The following is a 27,770-nucleotide window of genomic DNA, read 5'->3' on the forward strand; positions in this document are numbered from 1 at the left end:
ATGACAGTACCACAAACACCCAGATCCGAGGTAGTAGAGGAAAAGGTAGTTTTTCTACATTGATCCGGCCGGGAATCGACCCTCAACGGCGGCGACGCTATGAAAATCTGTGAGCTAACCACTGGACTACGGAGGTCGTAAAATTACATTACTAGCTTAAACTCTGTTGGATTTTAAGCTATCTCGTTTGCTCCTTTAGGTTTTAAATAACAAATTTTCTCACTTTTTTGGATTTTCATGGAGAGGTCTAAGTGCCTTTTAGGTCCCTTTAAAATGAAATTACTGGTCCGGCACTTGCGTAATTAAAGAAAATACAATTAATTATTATGTTAAGCTGTACAAAAAACGAACAACATACACTGGAACACTATGGTACAAAAAAACAAATGCCTCTGTGGAGTTATTTCTCTACTTATCTATGTATATTAAACATACAATTGTCGTGTTCGTGATGGAAGAATAAAATGTCATATATGGTATTTGTTTATACAATACATAACTATATATTTTCATATTCAGTACTTTTCAATAATAAGAGCATTCACATAAAAAAGATATTTTTTATGATGGAATTAATTAAATTTTTTTATATATACAAAATAGAATAGGTACCATAAACAAGTAATCAAAGTAACATTGTGTGGAAAATTGGTACAAATAAAAATATTTTTTAAATATTTTATTAATACATCTCGACGTAGTTTTTGGGATAAGTTACTTTTTCGGAAAAAACAAGGAACAACAATATGGATATTGTTATTTGTTCAAGAGTCAATCACAAACATGTATGGTGACTCAAATACCGTTTGACAAAATCAGTCAAAGAATTTGTTAATTTTTTTTAAATTTATTATTTGTATAAACAATACTTTTAATTATTCAAAAAATTGACTTGTTTTATTTGTTTATATCAAAGCTATTCTCACCACGTCTGTCTCCCTGTGGCAATCTCCCGTCTGAAAACGTACTAAATGATATAAATATTTTTTCTAACCGACTCGAATAATTAAAAGAAACACAGTAATTTTTACATCAATGAGATTCCAAATTTTTTTGTAAATGATTTATTTACACAATAAAATGTATGTACTCAATACTACATATCAGTCTGCCGTGTAATTATGCTACTTAAAAGTTATCAGTGAAAAGGGACCTTATTTTTATAATACCAACCGATGACATAAAACAAGAAATCATCTTGACGGACCTTGTCATTTAGAAATTTACGTCTATTTATTTTTATTTCATTAATTTTATGTTAGATTCGATTGGCTCCGTCTATGCGGTGTCAAAGTTTAAGCGAAAAATATTTTAAAAAGTATATCAAATTTGAATCATTTGTTACACAACATATTGGCCATGTTGAGCCATGGCCATGGGAGAAATATTTATATGGCCTACATTTATTTCTCTCGTGAGTTTGGGTGTAATTTGTGGTTGTCTATGTGTGTGTCCGTAGCACCCGCGACACAGGGTTTCCCTAGTGCGGGACTATGTTGAGTGTGTGCGTTATTATTATTATAATTATTATTATTATATTGATATTTTGCCAACTTTCAAGTAATTTTAGAATTCCCTTTTCATAAAAATTCGTGTCGTTTGATAGTCGCTTCGTTATGTAAGGGCGCGTTGCCATAACGTCGTATCGTTATTTTATCGTTTGACAGCTGCCATTTTGCACGACAGAGTCGTTTGAAGCTGCGATTATCTGTCGTCACATTTTATCGTGAAGATTTATTTATCGTCGGACGACTATCGTTCTAGCTATTCCTATTGTCACGACAGTCTGTCGTCGTAAGGTCAAAAAAGTCGTGAACGACAGTTAATCGTGCTGCACTATATGTGAACAAAGTTTTTTTTAATATATAATAGACTCACGCTTGGCCACAATCTCACCTGATTTTAAGCGACTATGTGACCGACGATGGGAAAGGAGGAAGCAAAGTGCTTAGTACGAATAGGTGGAATATCAACGACATAAGAATGGAGTGCTCCGGACCTTCTAGTCGACCGAAGGAGGAACGGTGAGGGCGGAGCCAAATTGAAAAGTTCCTGCGCACACTCCCTGAAATGTATCCGATAGAAAACCGATAAGCAAGCTATTTTTCTGCGATGGTCGAGTTTTTAAAGCTTCGACTCCACAAGAGAATTATTGTTAATAAGTCTCTTTGCTTTTCGCTCCACCGAGTCCAAGGTAGCTAACTGGTAATGGGCAGAGCCGTCCCAACAGTGGCAGCTGTACTCCATACAGGATCGAACTAGAGCTTTATACAGATTTAAAAGCTGTTCAGGTGTGAAGTACCCCCTGACCGTGTAAAGCATGCCTAGTTTTGTGGCAGCAGTTTTTGCCAAGCACTCGATGTGTCGCCCAAAGTTGAGGTTGGATGATAAGTCCAGACCAAGCAGCTCACGGTGGACCCCATCGGCACGGATACATCTCGGAAAGTCGGAGCAAGGTGTAGGGGACTCCGTTTTGATGTGAAAAGACACGCCTGTGTTTTAGCCGCATTAAACCTGACCCTGTTAGCATCGACCCAGTCGGAAGCAGCTTTCAGACTCAGGTTCAACCGGGTGACCATCGCCTCTCGCTTACACCGGATCTATTCGCTGTTGTCTCGGGCGTCTGGCACAAAACTCTCTACCACTGTGCTGTCGTCTGCGTACCCAAAGATACCGGGCATCAGCAGCAAGTCGTTGATATGCAACAAGAATTGAGTGGCGGTAGACTTTAGTGCTTTGCGATCTCGAGCATCAGCCCAAGCCTGGTACGCCGATTGCTTTAGCGTTTCCGCAGAAGCACACTCAGCGTTAAACCAAGGGTGAGCTTTGCCGCTGGAGAAGACTTCGAAATACGGAATAAAGTATTCCATAGCCCGAATAATCACCTCAGAGACGGCAAACGCGCAGCAGGTCGGATCGTCAGACGAGAAGCGCAGCTGCCGCCAGGCATAAGATGCAAAGAAATGCTGCATAGCATCCCAATCTGCTGACTTGTATCGCCACATCCACCTAGTACTTCTCGTACTGAGATCGGGTGGAGAGTAGACAGATACAGAGTACCAGACAGTGAGCGGATGTCCCTAGTAGGGACGAGACCGATATTTGATAGCGGTCTGGATCGGTTGTCAGCAGAAGATCCAGGCAATTTGCTGTGTGGTCGTCAACGTCCGGTACCCGGGTAGCGCAACTCACCAGCTGGGTGAGGTCTAGCGATAGAGCACATGCCCGCACCTCTCTCCCAGTGTGGTCGGTTTTTTGGTATGGGAACAACCATTCCTGGTGATGGGCATTAAAGTCACCCAAAAAGACAAGTTGCGCTTTAAGATACCGTTGTTGGACTGTTTCCACCGAGATAGTTGAACAGCCTAGTCGTCTCCGGGTCTCCAGAATGCGACTGGTACACACTGGCGTAGACAATTTGTTCCAGTCCAGTGTCCACCAGAACCCACATTACATAAAGATCGGGGTCTCCGAGGTTACGGAGACGTTTAGAACAGATGTCATCACGAGCGTAAACGCAAGTACCAGCGCGCTGCTTAAATTTGTGCTCCAGAATGTAACCTGGGTAATGCAGATACGCCGAGTCGGAAGGACATCTAATTTGGGTCTCCGTGAGGAAGAGCATGTGAGGCCTTTCAGTCTCAAGATGGTGGTGGACAGATGAGAGATTGGAGTGCAGACATCGGATATTCGAGAGGTGCACTTTAAATGAAAGGACGTGCTTCCGCTGTTTAGCCTTACTCAATTTCCTTAACCTTTTCATGTTAGGGGTAGAGTGAATGGGGAGAGCGAAGGCAGTTGTACGAGACACTACACTATAAGTCATGCGGCACATACCCTATATGGTATGGCGATGGGAAACTAGCCTGGAGCGCGCGCGTGGTGGTGGTCATTTAAATATACAAGCCACGACTGAGTCGTATTCAGTCAAACAATTTTGTAAAGACCGAAACCAGCGAAAATCTGCAAGGGCTATATCGGGTGAATACGTAGGATGAGGTAAAATATTTGTTACCGATTTTGTAAAGATGTCTGTGGTTTGGCATGTCATAGTGAAATACTCCACTTTTAAGATTCACCCGTTCTAAGCGTTTTTCATGAGTTATAAAACTAAAACTTTCTTATCTATTCTTGAAATTTGTGCTAAAATATTATTTTTAAATCGACCATAACACAACATAACATCTTAATAAGAAGAAAGTTAATTTTTTTGTCTAAAATTAACTAGTGGCATAAACCGCACCGACTTTTTGGCCAATCCATTACAAGTATGATAAGTTAATTTTGCAAATTTTATTATCATACAAAGTGCAATGAACTTTCTTAAAGCAAAAAAAAGGGGGAAGAAAATTGAATTGAAAATGAAAAAAATTTTACGTTTAAGAGAGCATGACTTAGACTAGAGTATAACACGTGAAAAAAAGAATTCTTAAGCCAGCAACTCTCAAAACAACAATAATAATAATGTTCTTATTATGAAAAGGTCCCTTTTCCCTATAACGTAGCTTACATCTTCGCGTTACATATATTTGGTTCATCAAGTCCACACACAGATTCACTCACATCGTTCAATGGATCATCCACTGGTAACACTTTAAGAATCGTCGTCGATGACGTCATGGTGACGAGATCTTCGTCTATAGTCGTTAATTGGGAATATTCTGCACGAGGGAAGAGTTTTCTGTATTTTCTGTTTCTTGATCTTACCTGAGAACGAAAAAGAAGATTGAAAACATATTTCCCACATTGTGTCACCACCAAGAACGCTAGTCAGCTGAATTTACAAATATATCGTAGTATGTCGTTCAAATAATAGCTTTTATATCAAAAGGTCATGACCATAATCACATAACCTCATCACAACAATAAAAAACTTCAGAATTATGAGCAAAAAGTAAATCTGATTAGCTACCTTCACGACGATGACGACAGCAAGGGCGAAAAGAAGTGTAGACCCCACGGTCCAACCGAGTAATAAATCAACCGGCAGGATATTGGCCTCCTTTTGGTCGTCAACAAAAAATTGTGCCGTTATATGAGTGCGGACCGTTTCTGAAATGCGACGCTTCCCGGCAGATGAGCCGTTTAAGCAACCTCCTGCAAGACAACCCTTGATTTATTGGTTGAAAAGATTTGTTGGATCCGGTTTTTGTGATGTCAGGCAAATGGAAGATTAAAAATAAGATTTTTATTCGAAAAATGTATTTCGTAAGTGTTATTCAATTTTAGGTTTTTGAAAATTTTGGAGAAATATACTGCCTTTGGAATGAAAAAAAAAACACAAAACTCCACACAGCACAAAGTTTCATGCATACTCGAGATCAGGAAGGTCTGACTACCTAATTATTTGTAGACTCAAAAGGTTGACGTCAATAATCAGATTGTTTTCCATAAAAGCGATATTTGACTTTTATTAGGTTAAAATATCAACCAACCGTGACCATGGGACCTGTAAAACCCGGAATGTCGGTTTGTTTGAAAAAACAAATATACGCGATTTAAATCCGGAAAAATAGTTTCATTTCCTAAGTTATAAAAACTTGTATCAATTTTATTCTTATAAGTAAAAAGCGAAAATGAAGGTAAACAATGTGAACTAAAATAAAATAAAAATTTATATATAAAATACGTCTTATGTGATTTTTTTTCCCTATATTTAATATAAATAAAGTACTAAGTTTTTTTTATAATACTAAGTGACGGGACGAACAAGTCGTGCGCCTGATGGTAACACGCCTTTCCATAACAGTTGCAGTGCCACTCAGAGCTTCTGAATTTTTTCAATCGCAAAGATCTGAAGGGCACCGCCACTGCGCCCATCACCCTGAGACATAAGTTAACAAGTCCCATGTGTCTGTAATTTCACCAGCATATAATATCAAAAATATAATGTTTTATTAAGTATTATTTTTATCAGAAAAAGTAGATAATTTTTAAACTCATTTATCTTTGAAATTTTACTTGTGACTTTCTTTCTCCGAGGGCAGTATAGATATTTAGAAAGATTTTGATCCGTAAAGAATGTTGATAACATATTCGCTAATAATTTATTTTTTGCAATTAAATATAAATAAGTTTGCTCCCCAAAAAACGAGATATATAGAACATTATACGTCCATGAACTTACCTATATCTTTATCGCAATGACAACAGTCTGTTGAATAATTAGTGCCTAAATATGTTGATACCATACTCTCAGTACAACATGGTAAGCATTTATGATTTACCCTGAAACAAAGAAAAGTTTTACTCCAAGAAATAAATGTCTTATTGTAATACTTTAATATTATAAGACTTTTCAAATAGATTCAAGAATTTATCATGTTTTAATAAGCCTTGCCAGAAATTGTTACACAAGTTTGAAAGGTCTTCATTTAGACGTCTAATTCTAAAAGGAGTTGAAATATCTATACCACGAATACGTTACTTATTTATAGATGTGTTTCTTGTATTAGAATAATTAATGCTTCCAGGCAAGCTACACTTCTTTTAGAGACGTGCACTTTAAAAGGACGAAAATAATTTTACAGATATTCTTATCGTAACCCCTCTTTCACTGGTAACGAGAAATCAAGTCCTATTGAGATAGCGATTGAAATTGGCAAAAATTGGGAAAGATAGAAATTGGCTTTTAATGTTTTATTTACCTATCTAGACGAAGCGGATGGGCGCACGTTACGCAGCTTGTTGGACCTGGACCAGAGCAGGATCTACATGAATCGTGACATGGGCGGCAAGTTCTTGTTCTAGGTTCGTAATATTGAGAACTAAGGCATTCAACACATAGACCTGCTTCTAAGGAAAAATGTGGTGGACACGACGTGCATCTCTGAGGTCCAGCACCGTGACAATCCTGACAGTAATGATGACAACGACGGCAACTATCTTCCCATGGAAAGAAGTTTTGTGGACATTCAGGTCTGCATTCCCCAGCCGCTAATCTCCACCCTGGTGGACATGAAGCACACTGGTCTCTTCTCGGTCCAGTACAAGTCTGACAAGACAAATAACACTTCGAACATATCCCCTCATCAGGATAATAACCAGGAGCACATGTCGCTCTACAGGTTCCGGATTGTAATCTTAAGGCACCAGCACAAACCGTGCAATTTAATCTTGAAACACAACTCAAGCACGTATGAGGACATTTTGAGCACTTTCCGGCTGTTTGATAATATCCTTGCCCGCATTCCGCTACGCACCTAAAACCAAACATCTCATAAGACTACTTCAAGGCACATATGAGAAAAGGACCCTCATAATAAAGTACCCTTACCTCGATCCCTGCAATAACAAAGGACTAGAACAAGATAAACAGTCCCACTCATTTGGTCCGCTACATTTTTCACAAGTGGAATGGCAGTTTTTACATCGACCTCCCTCATGATACTCATCTGAAAATAAAGACTTCATTAATTAAAGGCTACAAATAGTTGATTTTAAGGAAATACTACTCACTGGTGTCACATTTATCATTGCCCTCCGGGAGACAATTTCCCCCTTTCGTGAGAATCCATTTTTCTTGACAAACAGAGCAAACGGCACATGTGCAAATAGAACATCCGATAGGGCACCTAAAATTTAAGATATTGCTTTATTGTCCATCGAAACCCTAATGAACTACAGTATAATAAGATGTATAAAATATATCTTACGCTAAGCATTCTCTACGTTGAGCATCTGCGTAATATTCTGAAGGACATTTTGAAACGCAGCGGCTATTGAACACGTAATCTCCAATTCGACAAGAAACGCAAGCCGTTTCATTTGGACCATTGCAAGATTCGCACGATTCGTGACATGGCATGCATCCAAAGTCATCTTTTTGGTAAGTGCCAGGTGGGCAGGCCGCCATACATGATCCATTGTATAAAACATAACTATGAGCACATGACGAACACATATTAGCTTTTTCCGAACAAGTATCGCAGTGTTCCGCACAAGGGAAACAAGCATTTGCATCAGGGTCTTCGTAATAGCCATCGGGGCATTGTTGTAGGCAAACTGCCAAGTCAATTACCAGCAAATGTGCCGGGGCACAAGTGAGGCAAGAATCTTGACCGGCTCCTGCACATGTCTCGCATGATTCGTGGCAAGGCCAACATACGCCCCCTTGATTTACGAAACTTCGCGGTGGGCATCTCGATACACAAGAATTGTCCAATCGATAATGTTTGCAAGCTACACATTGCGTCGGACCTTTGCCGTAACATCCCTGAGAGTCACATTCCGGGTCACATAGTCTCTGGACTTGTTTATCATTAGCATCTGCTAAAACATTTTTTCGCTGAGCTGAAGGAATATTTTTAGGATAACTACGTCTATCGGAAATACCGAGCTCTATCTCCTTCAGGAATTGTGAATATTCAGATGCATCGTAAACATCGTTCACGTGATAAGTTTTATCCTTTTGAAACACCATGTTAGAAGCAAAATAGTTTTTATTGCGTAATCGTATTGGATTTGTTGCCGTACCATAAAATATTAATTGCCATTTCTTTAACACTCCAGGTTGAGTCACATGATTATTCCCGGCATTTATTATTTGAAGTGTCCATCTACCCTCTGCACTTTCGCCCCAGAAATGAACACTCAAAAATGGCCAATCATCAAAGTTAGAACTGGTGGCGTCATATGTTCTTTCAAATAAAAGCGTAGATGTCGTCCCCATTGGTGACGTAAGCAGTATCCGTAAATTTCCTCGCGGGAAAAAGCTGAGTGAAATTTTACATTGAACATGTTCCAAAACTCTGACCTCATTCATCGTGCCGCTACATCCATTTACGTCCATATGTACGGATATCGTATACCCGAACGAAGTTTCTATCGACTTGTCCTCATTTATTTCTTGAGATTTACAAATATGTTGTGGTGGCACGTTCATCCATTGCTCGGCCAATGTCACCATTTGAGCTGCGTCCATAAGTCCGTAGCCGAATTTATGGCTAACTTTTCTTTTTACGCCATTCACAATCCACCCATCCTCTTTTTCTAAAGGTTGCGACCTTGAAGTCATTACTATAAGATGTTGCACATCCCTCCACGTTAATAGGGAATTGGCTTCTAAAGCTAACGCACAGATCCCGGCAGCTAAAGGGGCGGAAGCTGAGGTCCCTGTATGATCGACTGTACAAATGTGATCGGGTCTTAATTGAACATCCATATCTACCGTCGCCACACTCTTATCCCGACCTGGCGTTCCTGAACTATAAGTGGACGCTAGAGTCGACGAACACTCCTCTAAATACCAAGGTTTATAGCCACCCTGTGTTGCGCTTGAAATTGATATCGTAAATATACTATTAGCATAACCGTCGCAGTTACAGGAGTCTGTGTGCCTTCCTCCGTTCCCCGACGCCCATATAAAAATAGAACCTTTACCACCCCGTCCATTAGTGACACCATTTATAAAAGCCCTGAAACAAAATAATTTTAATGAGCTTCCCTCTAGCGAGCGGAGATCTCTTAATCGCATGCAATTAGGAAGTACCTTCTAGCTAAAGGGCCGGGACCGTCGACGGTTTTGCCGTCATCCTCGGGTCCCCAGGACGCACTATAGATGTCTATGTGATGAATGTTGAATCCGAGCGCTTGGGCCTCCACTGCGTCGTTAACAAGGCCGTCTAGCATCCTAACGCCTCCGATGCTGGCATTGTATGCGATACCAACGCCGCAATATCGATTATAGGCAACCGCAGCGACCTCTCCAGCGCACCGGGTGCCATGTTTATTATCCCCATTGTCCTGTGGCGTGGGGTCTGTGTCGTTCCCGTTTATGTCCGACGACGCGGCCGGATCCTACAATATTTGCGTCTCTAATTCAATGTAATTCACTCAGCGAACGTCTCAAAAGAACTTTGTTAAAATTAATTTAGGAATATGAATTTTATTTATGAAATAGAAAGTTTTAATGGGAAAATTAATTTGTTTGTTCTTTATTATAAACTGAGTCACTTATAACATTCTTGTGTTTTTAGTTGGAGAGGAAAGAATTAATTTTAATAAGACAAGTTAATATGAAAAGTATACTATTTATGTACTTACATAATTTTGTTTTAAGTCGGGATGGTTAGGTTGTATTCCATCGTCTAGTATAGTGATAACTACTCCTTTGCCTGTATAGCCTTTTCTCCAGGCGTACCCAACATTCATGTCTAACCCATCCGCTGCACCTCCGTTCTGTAAAGAACAATTTACTTAATTTTCTTGAAATTCAAGTTATTTACAGACAAAGTTCTTAGAATTTATTCAGAAAATTTGCTTAAATGAAAAATTAAAGATGTAAAATGTTTAATAAAAGACGACAAGCTTATTGAATGTCAGTTGCAATTAAAAGTTCGCTAGAAATTTAATTTTACGACTTACAGGCAGTTGTAGAATTGTTGACTTTGTCATGCATTGCATTGTCAAATTTTATATTCAGTATGTAAAAGCAAAATTAACTATTGAAAAATATCGAAAAAAAATTGCTATTATCATCCATATTTGTTTAGGTCGAAGTCTAACAATGACTGATTGTAATGGCATTAACTATTAATGACAACGTATTGACGTAAAGTTTTCGGAAAAACTTCAAAATTGTTAGAAACTTCCGACATTGAATATATTTGTACTAATGTTAGTAGTGTAGGTGTAGTGTGTTTGACAGATGTTACGTAAATAAAATCATTTATTGATTTTTGAGATGGTTAAACTAAATTGGAAAACTTAAATAAGAGGATACATTAGTATTGGGTTCGTTTATGATTACTTTTATTTGTACCCTCAGTTATCTTTATTTTTAGATGTTCCTGTCACCTCTGTGTTGCCTGATACATATTGCTATTTAGCAACATGGCCGACTGTTGTACCGTATCTTGTGTTTGTCTTCTTATTATGGTTCTTTTGTGTGATAAAAGTATTTGTATAATATTTTATCGTGTCATATTTCTGGGAAATAAATCATTCATCAAAAGGAGTATGACGAAATTCGTAAATTTTCCTGTTCCATTGATGGAACAATCCGTGACAACAGAAAATATGCAAAAAATCCTACGTTATATTAGAGCTGGTATTAAAGTACCCATCATTCACTTGTCTTTCTAAATCAAAGCCTCCGGAAAATTCCGCCCTCCGAACAGTCTATTTCGTTAGCAGTAAAACTCACGTTTTGAATTACAATTTCCATTACTTTTCTGCAAGATTTTATGACGACATTCCAAACTTTTCATAGCCACAATTGGTATATTTATGTGTGTAGACAGTAAAAAAGACAGAATTACAGCCTTACTAATTGCAGCTAATATTAATTTCATCTATTTAGGTGCATTAATAAACTTCATAACGTATATCTTATGATTGTGAATAACACGTTAAACATTTTCGCATAGTACAAAAAAGTTGTGATTTTCTATGTTCAAACGGCAAATACCCTTATTTTGAGATTTAGGGTCTACCACAGACTAGGTCTTGGGTGACAGCCTTTAATATTTACATTTCCAATAAAATTTCTTTATAACAGATTAATGTTTACGTTTAGATAAATATATGCAAAAGCTGTCCGTTCCTATCCCCCGTTTCTCTTTGTCGTCGAACTTTAAAGGCCAACTTTAAAGACTTAACTTTAAAGGCAAATCTGTAACTCAAACTTTTATTGGTGTAAAAAAAACACAATTAACTCAATATATTTTTCTGAGGGACGAAAACTTTTAAATAATTATCAATGTTAGAAGGTGTTGTGAATTTTACAAGAATCTTAAAACGTAGTTTCAAATATTACAATTAGGACATAAACACAGAAAACTGATAATTCAAGTGATTTCGTGTCACAAAACGTCTTAAATAATAACGGAATCCAATTTTTATTCTAGAGATGTAGACTGATATTTTATGCTCAATGTACATTCGAGAAATTCCAGTCGTAAAAACTATAGAAGTCATTAAGTGAGAACATTAATTATTTAAAGCGAATAAATTACCTCGCAGCTCCAATTCTTTTTGTCTACTCAGTCTACTAAGTTAACGATCAGTCAATAACATGTGAAAAAAAAAACACCGATTAACAGTAATAAAAACGTTATACGACACATAAACCACATAGCATCAGTCTTCAATAGACAATTACAGAACATATTACGTACATATTCGCGTTGACAGTATAAAAAATCTAATAATGTACTGGGAGTAGCTGCCGTTGTCCTTATGTAATAGGTACGAGTTAAGACCTAATTGTGCAATGATTACACACCGTACTTTTTCATCGAGTAAATTAAAATAATGTAATACAACCATAACACGACCAATATACTAAGATTATTTTATTTACATTGGTTTTAAATAGTTACTTTCTGCCAAATGGACCTTTGTTCCTGTTACGTAAAATTTTGAGATAATATTTAATAAAATAATTTTAATTTTAATAATGTTGCAAATACAGTGACGTTATTCAGTTCAGGAACACAGTGATGCGTTGATTGAAGACCTTTTTAATTAGCAAAATTACGACGTTTTTTTTACACTTATTATAGTTCTGTGTAAAGAACTATAATGAAATTTTTCAGTTCTACTGCGAATACCTTTGATAATATAATTTAGGTGCAGAACTAAAAAGAGATTAACAGATTAAAGAAAATGCAGTAGTAGAAAAAGATATTTGCAGTTGCGTACAACATAGGAAAAAATTTTAAAAGGTAATGAACCTATTTTAACACTTCAACGTTTCGTGACCTCTATCGATCGTCCAGTCAGTTAACAGTTTTGAAGTGAAAAATTAAAATCAGTCTATATAAATGTCAGGCTTGTATTCTCAATGAGGTTTCATTAGCTACGACATCTATTTGCATCAATCTGGAATTGTCTTCTGCGTATAATTTAAACGTAGTAGCACACTTGCATGACCACTGGGCCTTAACAATAAATGAAACATTCAAAAGTAGGCTTACAATTTAGACACGTACAGTAAAGAACAATTTGAGAAAAAAAAATACAAAGGAAAACCAAACACAAAGCGCTGCTGCCGCACTGCTCGTTTGTGTTGCTCAATATTTATGTTATGATGAATAATATACAGGATAAGACCAAAAGTTCCCTTTTTAATACTCCGTTTTAAGTTGAGCCGTGAATGTTGCCGACACTGTCAATGAAGATCATTAACCTGTCATATTTTATGACTTCATCCACGGTCAAGTATGTTATTCGAATTGTGTATAATATACTCACCAAATACCACTGTTCTTTGAACAAAGGGTCAGGGAAGGTGGGCGTGCTAGTTTGCCTCATGACGTGGCGTCTGGAATGGTCCCGCTTCTCTCTCCGCAGCTCTCTTTGCTGCATTACCCATCTCACCTGGTAGAATATAAAGACATAGGCTTTATATAAGCATTGTATAAAATAGAGACTACTAGATCTGTTAACAATAGAGAATATATTATAAATTAATAATAATATAATAACGCACACACTCAACATAGCCCAGCACTAGGGAAACCCTGTGTCGCGTGTGCCATGGACACACACATAGCCAGCCACAAATAAATCCCATACTCACGAGATAAATAAATGTAGGCCATACAAATATTTTTCCCGGCCCCGGAATCGAACCTGGGACCTCTGCGTGGTAATCTGGCATGGTAACCGTTCCGCCACAGAGGCAGTTAAAATTACTTTGGTCAAAGAACTAGAAATTATTCAATAAATGTCGTATATACCTGAATGTTGGCGAAAATCATCATCATCAACGCATTTATATGTCCCACTGCTGGGCACGGATCTCCTTTCTGACGAGGATGTAGGCCATAGTCCGCCCACACTGGCCCAATGCGGGTTGGGGACTTCACACGTTTTTCGAGGGTTGTAAACCTTCTTCAACGTGCAGGTTTCATAACGATGTTTTCCTTCACCGAAAAGCTCATGATAAATTTCAAATTCAATTTCGCACATAAATTCCGAGAAACTCAGAGGTGCGAGCCCGGATTCGAACCCACGACGCTCTGCTTGAGAGGCAGTAGGTCAAACCATTAGGCTACCACGGCTTCTTACGGTTGACGAAAATAATTCATATAAATTACAGGATGTAGGTGTTTACGAACTTGACTGTGAGTGCGGTCTCTCTTATATTAAACAAACGAAGCGAAGTATTTGTACCCGCGTCAAAGAACATATGGCTGATGTCAAACATCGTCGCGCAAACAAGACTGCAATCTGCGAGCATGTCATGGATAAACCTACACATTCAATGAAGTTTGACAAACTCCAGAGGCCTTACCATGAACTCTTACTACGATTCAATTTAGGACCTAAAATGAGTTGTTATGAGACAGCGCTGTATGAAGTGTATATCACCATCCTGCTTTTTTGTCGTTACGAACCTATACTGAACTGTAATAAGGGTTCATGGTAAGGCCCCAGGTCCTTGCAAAAGAAGTCCGTTATCTGCCCAGGATGCTGCGAGAGGCCATTGAAATTAAAAACATCCTAATTTCAACAGAAAAGATGATTTTTCCGTACCACTAGTTTGGAATCCTTCCTCTGATGAAAAATCCCAAACAGGCTTATGACTTCTAATTTCCATTATTAATTAATAATAAATTTAACCTAATAAAAATTCATATTATTATTATTAAAATAAAATAATTTGTAAAACATAATGTAGCGGAATGTGTCTTTGTAAAATTAAAAATAAGGTATATAATTAATAACTTTTGTAACTATAGTGAAAAAATAGGGTAGTTTGCATTAATATTCGACATAATTGGTTGATGATTGAACAACCTTAGTCAATCGTGACCAATGGGACCTGTAAAGGTCCCGAAACGTTGGTTTGTTTGAAAAAATAAATATACGTGATATAAATCCGGAAAAATAGTTTCATTTCTTATCCAAATTAAATTTTAAAAACGAAAGCGAAAAAGAAATTGTTATCACAAATATCAGATGACTAAGGTTTGTACTATTGATTCTGGTATATCTCTGTGAGTGTATTTTATGACGCACGATAGGTAGGCTTATATCTAGGTTTATTGCTTATGATGAGAGTGTGTCTCTTTGGCGGGCTTAAAATTTGTAACCGTGTTTTATGTAATAAACGATTTATGTGAAAAAAGGGAAAATTTTTAATAATTAGTATTTAACTTTATTTAAATTTAGTAGCAATTAATGTTTAACCATAGTTTTATAAAATAAGTTTTGATTGGTTCATAATATTAGTTTGCAGTGCTCTCTAAATTTGTAGCGCCTTGCAAGGGACATGTATGGGAATAATATATTTAAGATCTTTGTAAAACCTTGTGGCAAGCAAATAAAGATGAGTATGAATATGAAACTATTTTAAAAGGGATATAAGATTCTTTAATAGTTGAAAATAACACATAAGGTGGTTTTGGTATTAGGGAACAAACAACAGAAATACTTATATGGTAATCAATACAGGGGCCTTACCATGAAGTCGTATTACGATTCAGTTTAGGACCTAAAATGAGTCGTTGTGAGTATATCACTATCCCGCTTTTATGTCGTTACGAACCTATACTGAACTGTAATAAGAGTTCATAGTAAGGCCCCTGTACTTAAAAAAACCGACCTTGAAAGTCTGAATGAATCCTAGGGGATTACAAACTCGGGTTTGCCACCCTTAAAGGTGGAATATTTTCTTCAAATTTAAATTAAACCACTACTGGGGTACCCTCTTTCCAACAAAAAAGAATCATCAAAATCGGTTCACAAATCACAAAGAGTTATCGCATAACATACATACGAAAAAATGTCGAATTGAGAAACTACTCCTTTTTTTGAAGTCGGTTAAAAAAGAAAAGAGACAGCAAGAAACGTGGAAATAGGAATTATATAGTCGCACAACACAAGCCGATTAAAGTCGGCTTGTGTTCTCCAAAAACAGCCTTTCTAATACAAAAGAGTCTTTAATTAACTTCACTATCTAGGGTTTCGATAAAATCAGACCCTTAGGGCGATTCAAACAAAATGTGAGGTCGATTATTCAAAGGTCGAAAATTCGGGGTCATGACTATTTGGTTCACGTTACGGCGGCCTCTAGCGATCCGTGATTTTATACATTTCCTCACACGGCTATCATTAATAATTAACCAATTACAACAACAATTTCCATTTAATAGCAGTAGAGCTCCTTGTGAAAGAGTTCGCCCAGGGAAATGCTGCTACGCTATAAGTTGGCAAAATATCATTTTTACGGATTCGTTTTATTGCTATTAGAATACAATAGGACAAAAGAGTGAGCCGTCTCGGTAACGCACTTGCCATCTGTATTAATTAAAACTGTAATTGAAACACTTTTACGTATCGGCACTTATTCTAAATTTGATAATCTTTATGCGGAACTAACTTTGTTGGATTAGTAAGAAAAAAGTCAGCAGTCGGTATTTTACGTAACTATAGTTAAAAATTCGACCTGATGAGTAAAGAAATAATTCAAAACTATAATTCAGAAAAAGCATTTAATACACCCACGATACGATAGACCAAGGTCGTTAAGTCCATGTACATTTTGAGTAAAAGAAGTGACAATTTATTACTCTATTGTAACAGAAAGGATAAGCCGTTTCAAGAGATAATATTCATGAGTGCAAATAATATTTCTTCAACTATACCTATATTTCTGTGTTTTGCTTTGAAAGGACAAGTGAGGTAATGAAGGTGATGAAGTTACAAGCACATGGGGCTTGCCAACTTATGTCTCAGGGTGACGAGCGCAGTGGCAGTGCCCCTCATAGCTTTGTGATTTTTTGTCATGCCCACATTAATAGCCTCGCACTAGGGAAACCCTGTAGACAATTACAAATTACACCCAACTCATGAGAGAAATAAATGTAGGCCATACATATATTTCACCTGACCCGGGAATCGAACCCGAAACCTAAGCGTAGCAGTCCAAAATGGTAACCGTTTGGCCACAGAGGCAGTTTTTAGTCGCAGTAGCGCTCCTTGTGAAACGGTTCATTCAGGGTTGTACTGCGACCTTACCTTTTTGTAAGGTTACCTAGTGCCCCTCAGATCTTTGCAATTTAAAGCACTGAGTGGCACTGTAACTGTTACGGACAGGCGTGAAGCTTACCATCAGGCGCACGACTTGTTCGTCCCGTCACTTGGCATTGTCTTGTCTTTGTCCATTTTTTATTATGCACTGATCTGATTCTTATATGCGAGTATACCGCTATGAACGGGTCAACCAATCGTAATTTTTTGTACTTTTAATGATACAATACATGAATACCCTTTTTGATTTATACTATTATGCTTTTTGTTAACAAACCAGCTAGAGGTTCAAGTCCACTTTTTTTTTTACTTATTTGCCATTTATACTAGAAATGCCAACCTCATGTATAATTGACGCTAAATTGGGAAAAACGACCGTAACTGTTATTCAATTTCGTTTGATCGTACCTCATAAATTAATAATTAATATTTTGGAATGATTTGGTTTTTAAAGTACACTTCAAGTTACCCTAAAACCACTCAAAATTTAAACTTTTCAAACAACACTCAAACTATTATCAAAAGACTCAGAATTCAAAATCACACTTCTAAAACTAGAACCCATTAGAACACAAAACCTTTATTCATGTTACATGGCTTCCAATTACTTTTCTAATTCCTATACCTACCACACGCATTAAGTTTACCCTATGAATCATCATCATCATCAACCCATGTATATGTCCCACTGCTGGGCACGGGTCTCCTTTCAGACGAGGGTTTAGGTCATAGTCCGCCACGCTGGCCCACTGCGGGTTGGATTCTTCAACGTACAGGTTTCATCACGATGTTTTCACGAAAGCTCATGATAAATTTCAAATTAAATTTCGCACATAAATTCCGAGAAACTCAGAGGTGCGAGCCCGGATTCGAACCTACGACCCTCTGCTTGAGAGACAGTAGATCAAACCATTAGGCTACCACGGCTTCAACCTATGAATAATTCGATTAAATTATTCAAATCCTATTAAAGCACGATCCTTAACATAGATCAAATCGAGAAAAGTTTATTTTATTTATGTTTTCCAAACTTGGGGAAAAATTAATACGCAATATCTATGCATACAATCAATATACGCATGGCTTGTTATGAAGTGGCTCTATATTGAGTGTTATACGCCCGTAGAAGTGCTATCTGCATTTAATTTATTTAAATGTATTAACTCAAAATACTTAGTGCAAAAAATATAATGAAACAGAATCACGACTAATTTTAAATCATCTCATTTGTGCTAAATTCTGCTAAACACAGTACTTAGCGTGAGTGGTACAGAGGGAGCCCAAACATAAGGTAGCTGTTGTACACTGTTAAGAAGTTCCTTTCATCTGTCTGCCATTTCCACCATCAGATCAGCTCTTGGTCACCATAACATTTTATTTTTTTTGGAATTCCAAGTTTTCTGTGGGCCAAGATTTATTGAAATAAATGAATGGGAAGTGGGTGAAATTCAATAAGCCGGATTCATCACCTAATCCCATAGAGGTGAAATATTTTTTTCAAATTTGAATAGGACCACTCCCTCCTTTCCAATAAAAAAACAGAATTATCGAAATCGGTTCACAAATGTCGGAGTAATCGCGTAACTTCCATTTTTATATAAAAAAGAAATAAATGCGCATTTGACTTTCCATCTCATCTAATGGAAAGTTATGATAAGGTTATGCACGACGATGGATTATGCACATTATAATGCCTATTCACTCTTGCCTTGTAAAGGACCGTCATAGTGTTTATGGAATCAATCTGCTGGTAGGGAATTACATTCCATAGTGACTATGACAAAGTCGTTCACCATGTAAATCTGGAAGCGTAAAATTCAGTACGAATCCTTGGAATATCTATAATATAAGTCCTGCGATGTTGGAAAAGGAAAGGCGGAATTACATCGTGCAATTACATTCCACACTTTTTTTCTGATATCAAGTGACGGAACGAAGAAGTTGTGCACCTGGTGGTAACCGACACGCTTGTTTATAACAGCTGCAGTTGCATGGGGGATCCATGGCTCCGGGTGGCAGCGGGACAGCAATGGATAAGACGATGAGCGCGACAAAGCCTTAACTAATTACATTTTATTTACTAAAAATTTCAATATTTGAGAGAATGATATTCTGAACAACACAAAGGTGGCGACGGCAGGTGAACATAAAAATACAATCGAGCCGAGTCTGCCCGAAGGTACTACTTTTGTAATCGTGAAAATAAAAGGGACAACAAATTTACGATTGACCCCGGGCGGCAGAAATCGACGCTACGCCTCACTTAATATTGCCACTCAGTTAGCCATCGACTATTATTCAACTGCCATTGCAATTTTTTGTGGCACGCCGTTGGCGGTTGGTGTAGTCCACTAATTATTTGAAGATTTTTATTTTTTATAATATCAAGTGACGGGACGAACAAGTAGGCGCACGACTGATGACGATGTTAAGCTACACGCCTTCCGCGCTCTGAGTTGCAGTGCCACTCAGAGCTTTAAATCCCACTGCCACTGCGCCCGTCACTCTGAGACAGAAGTTGACAAGACCAATGTGCCTGTAATTTCACCAGCACCCTTCAAAACCGAAACACAGTAATGCTGACATTACTGCGCGGCGGCATAAGTGGGCAAGATGGCAGTACTACCCTTGACGAACTCTTTCACGTGGAGCTCTACCTGCTACTAAAATTGTTACTTTCCATTCGTTTTTACTTACAGTTTAAGTGCTTATATTAATTATCGAGTTTAATTTTGTAAAAATGGAATAATGCTTACTAATTTTAATGGTAGTCTTAATAAGGCAACGTCGATCGTTAGTGGTTGAATAGATGAATGCCAGCTATTAAACTGACGCTCTCTTTTCTCGTTGAGATTCAAAGTAGAGCAAGCAAGTAGATTTTAGCAGAATAACCTTAATTACATTTACCAGTTGTTTTTAAAAAAATAGGAGACTTGTGACACCTAGAGATTTTGATTCCCGTCTTTTTCATCTATAAAATGAACTATGGCACAAAATTTATTTTTTTAAATGTTCAATTTCGTCACAATACAATTAAGCATACTTAATTTTAAATTATAGTCGATGACAAACTAAGTGGCATAGAGTTGAAATTAAAGCTCAGTTTTCAGGAGAGATATGCCACGAAAACCTTAAATGAAATTGAATTAAACGGTACACAATCCAAGTTTTTGAGGGTATGTGTTTGTTAAACTAGAAATATTTTCATGAATCTTCTGCCACTGGGTAACGTTATAAAATTTCTTGTTATATAAATAAAAGCAATTAAGTATCACTTAAAAACCTTTAGCGTTCGGGTTATAGTAAGGTCTCTTTCAATATTAGAAGCCAAATTTACTGTTATATAAATTTGGAGCGACGTATTTAATTAAAAAACACAAAGACAACCACAGTATCGTGCGTTATACGGGAGACATACAGCAGAACAGGCAAAAACATTTGCCCACCCGTCTAGCTAACTTACGACCTATGTCGTAATTTGGTAACAATCATAATAACAACATGTGTTGCTTGAAGATTCTTGAGCCTGCTCCCCTGACCCCGGGCGTCTGTTCTAGTGGGAGAGACGACAATCTAAAATAGGTTTTTTTTTCATTTGTACCACTTCTCTCATCATCTTGGACCACTGAACTTAGTTTGTATATAAATATATTAAAAAAATACAAATCGGCCACAAGTATAAAAATATTAGTCATCAGCAATGTCGTTACTATTCAAGTTCCTATATATCCCACGCACCCTGGGCAACAATCGGCATGTACCTTACGTCATAGATTGGCAAATCCTTTCGTAACGATAGCATACATGTCCCACATTTCACTTCACTGCCTTCATGGCCGAAAGGTTACGATGCTGGTCTGCCACGTAGAGGTCTCAGGTTCCATTCCCGGGCCGGGAGAAGTATTTGTATGGCCTGCATTTGTTTCTCTGTGAGTTTGAGTGTGATTTGTGGTTGTCTATGTGTGTGTCTATGGCACCCGCGACACAGGGTTTCCCTAGCGCGGGGTACTGTTGAGTGTGTGCGTTATTATTATTATTATTATATATATATATTATAATGGTTGTTATTGATGATGATTTTTATAAAGAAGACTCACCTGTGGATCATTTTTGAGTTTATTATGATAGTCGATGCTCGCATTTGGCGATCGTTTGCTGACATGTGGATGTGATAATAGAAAGAAATTGTTTAAGCTCCCGATCTGTAACAAGACAAAAACAAACAATTAGTATTCGTGAATACGAAAATGTTATAATTTTCCTGTGTTTATTTATTTATTATTAATAATATTTGTTTTATGGTAAATTTTATTGTTATTTGTTATTATCTATATGTACATATATTATTAATATTCAATGTGTAGTGGATTTATTTGAAACATTTCTATTAAAATTCTGTGGTTGCACCCCCTTTCCCACAAAAATTATTAAATAATTATCACTAAAGTGCTTCATGGTCACGTTCCATACAGCCAGTCAACCCGTGACCATGAAGCGTGTAACCGTTCCGAAATACCGGGAACATAAATAACTCATACCATGGTAAGAAACCTATAATTAGTGAGAATCCTTTCGCGAATAATCCTAAGTGCTAAGGTTGCCTGGAAGAAATTACTACCTGGCAATAAAGTCGCCTGTTGTACATTATTTTATTCTGTGATACTTTTCATTTGCAATTCTGTGTTTGCATTGTAACTTTTCAATTTGCCATGAAGAATTTTTCATTCATTCATTCAAAAATGTCTTTACCCATTATTGTAGTACTTTCAAACTGACGCCTTCGAAATAATATTTAATAAGATTAATATTATGCGAATGTTTGGTTAGTTAACAAAGTTGGTTTTTCTTTGCTACGTATGGCTAAGGGTAGCCACCTTTATGAAAGCTCTTTAGCTGTTTTATGTATGGCAAAAATATAAATAAAACTCTACATGAATTAATCGTCCACAAATATATAAAACTACCTTGAAGTGGGGTAAAACCCGGATTCGAAGAATGCATACCATTAATTAAGGCGGAGTGCGTTCAAGTGGGATTTCAATTATCCACATCTTTTGTTTGTACCTTTAGGGTTGACAATCGCATGACCGAATTATTTACTACGTCACTTCGACCAAAACCCTTCCTTACTTTTATAGTCCGCGTATAGTAAAAAAACGTTCACGGAATAAATAAAAAAACACCACGATGAAACCACGGGACAACCAAGTCGTGCGTCTGGTAGACAGTGATACGCCTATCCCTGATAGTTGCAGTGCCACTCAGACCGTAAATCGCAAAGATCTGATGGGCCCCGCCACCTTCGAAATCGTAACGCAGTAATGCTCGCATTACCACGTGGCGGCAGAAACAGATAAGGTGGCAGTACGTCCTTGGACAAACTTTCACAAGGAACTCTACGCTTCTAAAATCACTAATCAAACTGTATTTGAAATTTTTTCCTAGGTATTTGACGATGTTTATCTACTGACCCGAGTGGTAGGGAGTTCCGGGGAGACTACGGGTTCCTTGGTAAGACCAAGGCACGAAAGGCGTCCGGGCCAAGCCCTCCGCCAGTGATACACCTTTGCGGGCGTCACTGGTGCACTCGGACTTGGGTATGGATCCGCCGGGGTTTGTGATGAGCTGCAAAAACAGACACGTTAGTCTGCTCCGGTGATGTGTGGCCGGGACATCTGTCTCGTGCGCAGCTAACGCTTGTTAGTAGCGGTCTAGACGAGGGCCTAAGGCGAGGAGACGTGCGAGACACGTGAATTGCCCTTTAAATTATAAGCTATGTCCAGACATTGTCGCAGGACACTACGACTGACATCTGCAGTACTAGCCCGGAGCGCTAGACATTCGTTGGTCTCTTTAGCCGCGTAGGTTCCTGGAAGCTGGTCAGACGCCTCCAGAGGCGTCGGGAAGTGACTTACAGCTCCGCCACCAAGGAGGAGATTTTGTAGTGGACTTTAGAGTCAACGACCTAGCGGTGGCAAGCGTTAAGTAGTTGTGTAATGCGCAACGGGAAGTGAGCGAGCCTACAAGCTCCGATACCTATCTGGAAAATAGGGAGGTTACTGTACGTGCACCCGGAGCGGCTCACTCGAGGCACTAGTCTCTTGAGAACCTGATGTAGTCAGTGATAACCCTGTACACTGGCTAATCTAGGGTCAGAACCTGAACTTAGAAGTTTCCTGTGCACGGTAATAGAGCCTTTCTCGTATACCCTAAGGGTCGGTACGGAGGGTCACTATAATCAAAACTTATGTAGAAAGGAAGGAGATGTGTTTGAAACTTATGTGATATAAAGTTCAAAAGAAAAACAGCATATAGTGTTAACTATGTACCTTTTCGTTTTATACGACGGATTCTTCTTAGTTTATTAAATATGCAGGCAACCCTACGCTCAACTCCGCCTCGATTCCCCCCTCTTCTGCCCGAGAAGCCCTATTGTCGTCATATTCATGCCCCTACCCTGAATATTTCCAACTGCTCTAATTAAATTGAACTCGTCTTTTTTGTCAGTTTCTTTTAAATAGCTCGCGAACAAATTGGGGCTGAAAATTCTTAAATCCAATTCTTTTACAAAAATTTGCAGCTATAGGAAAATTCGTGGAGGTCGGATAAGTCTTTATCACAGCGTCATTTGCGGGTTAATTGAAAAAAAAAAAATATTAAAAAATATATAATCTGCTCTGTCAAACCTAAATACTGTCAAATCACTTACAGTGTTTTGATTTAACAGCAATCATATTATTTTTCTAGGCCTAATCTATACCCTGACATTTCAAGTTTGGAGGTATTAGTGTTTTTGAATGAGATGTTGCAACTAAAATAAACTGTAAGTTTTAAAATTTATGAATTATTTTGACATAACTCGGTACGCAGCAATACAGTTTTTTGGTTTGACAATTACGCGCGCGAAATGCAGTAGTGTTAAAACTCTACTAAAATTAAAATTCGTTGCGGCTCTAATCTAATAAAAAAACATAAACTACGAAAAGTTCCACTAAGGATAATAAAGTAAATATAACAACGTCTTCACGTTGAAACTTGAAATCATAAGTTTCTTAAATAATTTCGATAGTTCAAAATTCTATTTTACGTTTTTGTTTGACAACCACTGCAGTCCGATGGCTGGCAATGTGTGGCAAAAATTCGATACGGAGATCCCGGGCCCGATTCCTGGTAAGACCAATTTGGGAATTGGACTTTTGTAAATTGGTTTTGGTCTGGATGTTCTGGTATTCATAGTACAGATAATTACCTGGTTTTAGACCTGGCAGTAGGAGTCTGACACGTTATTTTTATTATTTTGATGATAATATATGGATTTTGGTAGACTCATTGATACTTACTAATAGGCAGATTCCATCAAAGAACTATCTAATGATAGATTTAATTGTAATGTTTAATTATATTAATTAACAGAGCTTACAGTTACGTTCCATTACTGCGTTTACAAAATACCCTAGATCAGTCGGGTCGACCAACCTGTCGTACTTTAATAAAATCTAACAGAAACTATAATTCTTCTGACACAATATAAATCAATTAAAATAATGGAATCAACACGGCTAACAAACATTTTCAGGTTCATATTTTCTTTCGGAAATAATAAGTGATAGGATCAAAACGTACGACGACATTTCTGAAATGGACAAAAACAGTTTATACGTGCACGTTTAATGGTAAAACCTTACTATAATCTTAGTAAACGCTAATGCGTTTGCTATACATGGAAATTAGATTTTTTTTGAGTATTAACTCAAAAAATTGAGTATTGAGTATTGAGTATTAACTCAAAAACTCGAAGTACTTATAGAAACACAAAGATAAATTCTTTCGAAACGGCCGGATTCAAACCAGCGCCTTCACCATATCGTGGTTGACGCTATCCGTACTAACATGCAGAAACAACTAGCAGATTGCAGATCTTTGTTTGTAATTTTTTCTTAGGATACCAAGTGATGGGACGAACAATTCGTGCGCCTGACGGTAAACGACACGCCTGTCCATAACAGTCGCAGTACTACTCAGAGCTTTAAGTTGCATATATCTGAAGTGCACTGCCTCTACGTCCATCACCCTGACACGTAAGTCGAAAACTCTCATGTGTTTGTAATTCCACGAGCACCCTTACCCTTCAAAACTGGAACGCAGTAATGCTCACATTACTCCTTGGCGGCAGAAATAGGTAAAGTGGCAGTACTTCCTTGGAGGAACTCGTTCACAAGGAGCGCTACTGCTACTTTCTTTGTGTTCGATGTTTGTATTAATAATTACAACAAAATAGTGGAGCAATTTCACAAAAAAAAAATTGGATTAGGATGTTGTACTACCATGATGGTAGTACAACATCGTGATATTCAATAGAACATAATACCAAAGTATAGTTTTAACTTTTAGGTATTTAGGTATCATTGAGGTTACTTTAATTCCGTTAATTAGCTTCATTACTAATTTATGTCAAATTACTCGAAATAATGTATACTTTCGTAAGTAGATTCTTCAGATTTGTTTTTCACTATGATACGCAAACGATTTCATTTAAAAATTAAGCAATAGTAGGTATGATTTAACGGTAAAATGGCGTGCTAGTGTTTATACGCAATATTCAAACTTTACCTAGTTATAAAAATTGTTACGAAAGAACAAAACAAAAATACAATACAGAATAACACATATAAACTTGATTTAAACAATAGAAGAACTCGATAACGCGGTTGACACGATAGAATGGGGAGACTAACCAAAATCGTGGGCATTTGAACTATTTGGTGCCATTTAACACAGCTGTCTATTACACCGACTTGTTGTTTTGCAGAAAAAAAGTATGACATGGTAATGAGTTTTCATTTTCCTTACGAAAAGTATTACACAATTACTGAGATTTCAGAATGAAAAGAAATCAAAATAAGAAATTACTTTCACTTGTTCTTTTTTAAAACCGCTAATATATACAACATATCTGATTGCTAACCAAGGCAGAATAAGTATCATTTACATTTATATATATGAAGAATGGCATAAGTCGAATTACGTAATATTAACTTTTGCTTAATTAGATAGATAATGAAGTAATGCACGTCCCAATAAATTTGTGTTTCTTTAAACAATGTTGAATAGCAAAAAACTTAAGCCATGTTCAATTTTCAAACAAAAATAAACTTAATAATAATAATGTGTTTTTTATACACCATCCTTATAGATACACGCCATACTTCTTTTTGAAATCGGTCCGTAAAACGGTTCATAATAATAAATTTATTCCTATCCACAAAAACAATTTTGGTTACAAAATATTTGTTACAAAATCAGGTTTTATTTCACGCGATGCGCTCCGCCTACCGCAAAGTGGCGGCTATTTGGTTTCGCAAATTAGAAAAGCATTCAGTTTAAATACAAGTTTTTATAAATAAAAACTATTATTCTGCATTGCTAAATAAATACCCTCCGTACTACCAACAAAAATATCTCAAATAAAATGCAGTAATACACCGTAAATCCTGCACTTAAAAAGCACTAATGAAATTTTTGGTGTACTTGGATAAATATGATAATATTCCGTTTGAGTGGTTCTAACGTTTACCATGAAATTACTCCTTAAAGTGTAGTTTATAAACATTTATATTCAGGGTAAACTTAAAAAATGCTACTTACGGTATGTTTTCATTAAATAAACACCGAAATCACCAGCCCAAACAATAACACACACGATTGTCGTGACGTATTTTTGAAGTTGTTTATTTTTTTAAATGACAGACCCAAGCATTAAAAACTTTATGGTTTGCTAGAGTAGTTACCGAAATAGCAATTAATATTAGTTCTTTTACCTGTTATAACTTCGCTATCCGATAAATCGGTATAAAATCATCACCGGCACCTTTAGGTGTGGTATGCGTCTACGGCTGCATGTATCGCGTGAGCGGTTAAAAAGGGAAAAATCTACAGAAGACTGGAATCTAAACTAGATCAATAGATCTGTGCCTTAGGCTTCCAGCTTCATCAATTCGAACGTATTGCTGTCTTGCAAAAATATTGCTATTGAGTTTACAAATTTTATGCTATAAACCTGCAATGTCATTAAATAACGGCACTATCTCAATTTTCCTATCAAATAAAAAATTTACAAATTATTATAATTTTGTCTTCAAATATATTATGAAATAAAACCATAACACAAGAGGAATCCCGTACGTCGACTTATTTTTACAGCAAAAAAAATGTAAATGAAATTGCTTTGTAAATGTTTAGTCAAACGCTTGTGGAAGAAATGCGTATCTTTAAATACAATGAACAACAAATTCGTGAATATCAATAAAAACGAAATAAGCAACTTTACAACTCAGATAAAATGCTTAAATCTTTAGCAGTTAAGGGATTTGTTAACTTAAACCTAAAGCGTTTGACTTAAAATTTGTTGAAATAATCTGTAAAAAGGTTTATTGTGAAATGCTGTAGACGCCTTTTTTTTACTACGCATACACTCGTAGCCCCGAATTAGGGAAGCCCTGTATCGCGGGTACCATGGACACACAAATAGACAACCACAAATTACACCCAAACTCACGGGATAAATAAATCTAAGCTGTACAAATATTTCTCCTGACCCGGGAATCGAACCTCTGCTGGGCATTCAGCATGGTAATCGTTCGGCCACTAAGGCAGTTGACTTTTAAGTTACGCTTCAATGTAAAAATGTAAAAATGTAGTAAAAAAGTTATGCCTTTCTTCCACGATAGGTTGATACGTTCAGTCACCCAAAGGGGAAACTATCAGTTTCCTACGCACGATGCTCCAGG

General features: G+C 37.1%; 1 protein-coding gene across 1 annotated transcript in view; it reads right to left on the reverse strand.

Moving 5' to 3' along the window:
* Positions 1 to 4,403: 4,403 nt before the first annotated feature.
* Positions 4,404 to 27,770, reverse strand: part of LOC113234620 (furin-like protease 2) — a 54,580-nt gene continuing 31,213 nt past the window's right edge. Inside the window, exons 2-12 of the mRNA XM_026469974.1 lie at positions 21,081 to 21,185; positions 13,198 to 13,323; positions 10,045 to 10,179; positions 9,491 to 9,798; positions 7,656 to 9,416; positions 7,459 to 7,574; positions 7,277 to 7,394; positions 6,648 to 7,202; positions 6,128 to 6,228; positions 4,913 to 5,097; positions 4,404 to 4,707 (exon numbers count right to left, since the gene is read on the reverse strand). Of these exons, the coding sequence (XP_026325759.1) occupies positions 4,507 to 4,707; positions 4,913 to 5,097; positions 6,128 to 6,228; positions 6,648 to 7,202; positions 7,277 to 7,394; positions 7,459 to 7,574; positions 7,656 to 9,416; positions 9,491 to 9,798; positions 10,045 to 10,179; positions 13,198 to 13,323; positions 21,081 to 21,185 (3,711 nt within the window). The 3' untranslated portion in view covers positions 4,404 to 4,506. The remainder of the gene's footprint in view (positions 4,708 to 4,912; positions 5,098 to 6,127; positions 6,229 to 6,647; positions 7,203 to 7,276; positions 7,395 to 7,458; positions 7,575 to 7,655; positions 9,417 to 9,490; positions 9,799 to 10,044; positions 10,180 to 13,197; positions 13,324 to 21,080; positions 21,186 to 27,770) is intronic.

The sequence above is a fragment of the Hyposmocoma kahamanoa genome, unplaced genomic scaffold (genome assembly GCF_003589595.1).
Source record: "Hyposmocoma kahamanoa isolate Upper Pololo Valley unplaced genomic scaffold, ASM358959v1 86, whole genome shotgun sequence".
NCBI lineage: Eukaryota > Metazoa > Arthropoda > Insecta > Lepidoptera > Cosmopterigidae > Hyposmocoma > Hyposmocoma kahamanoa.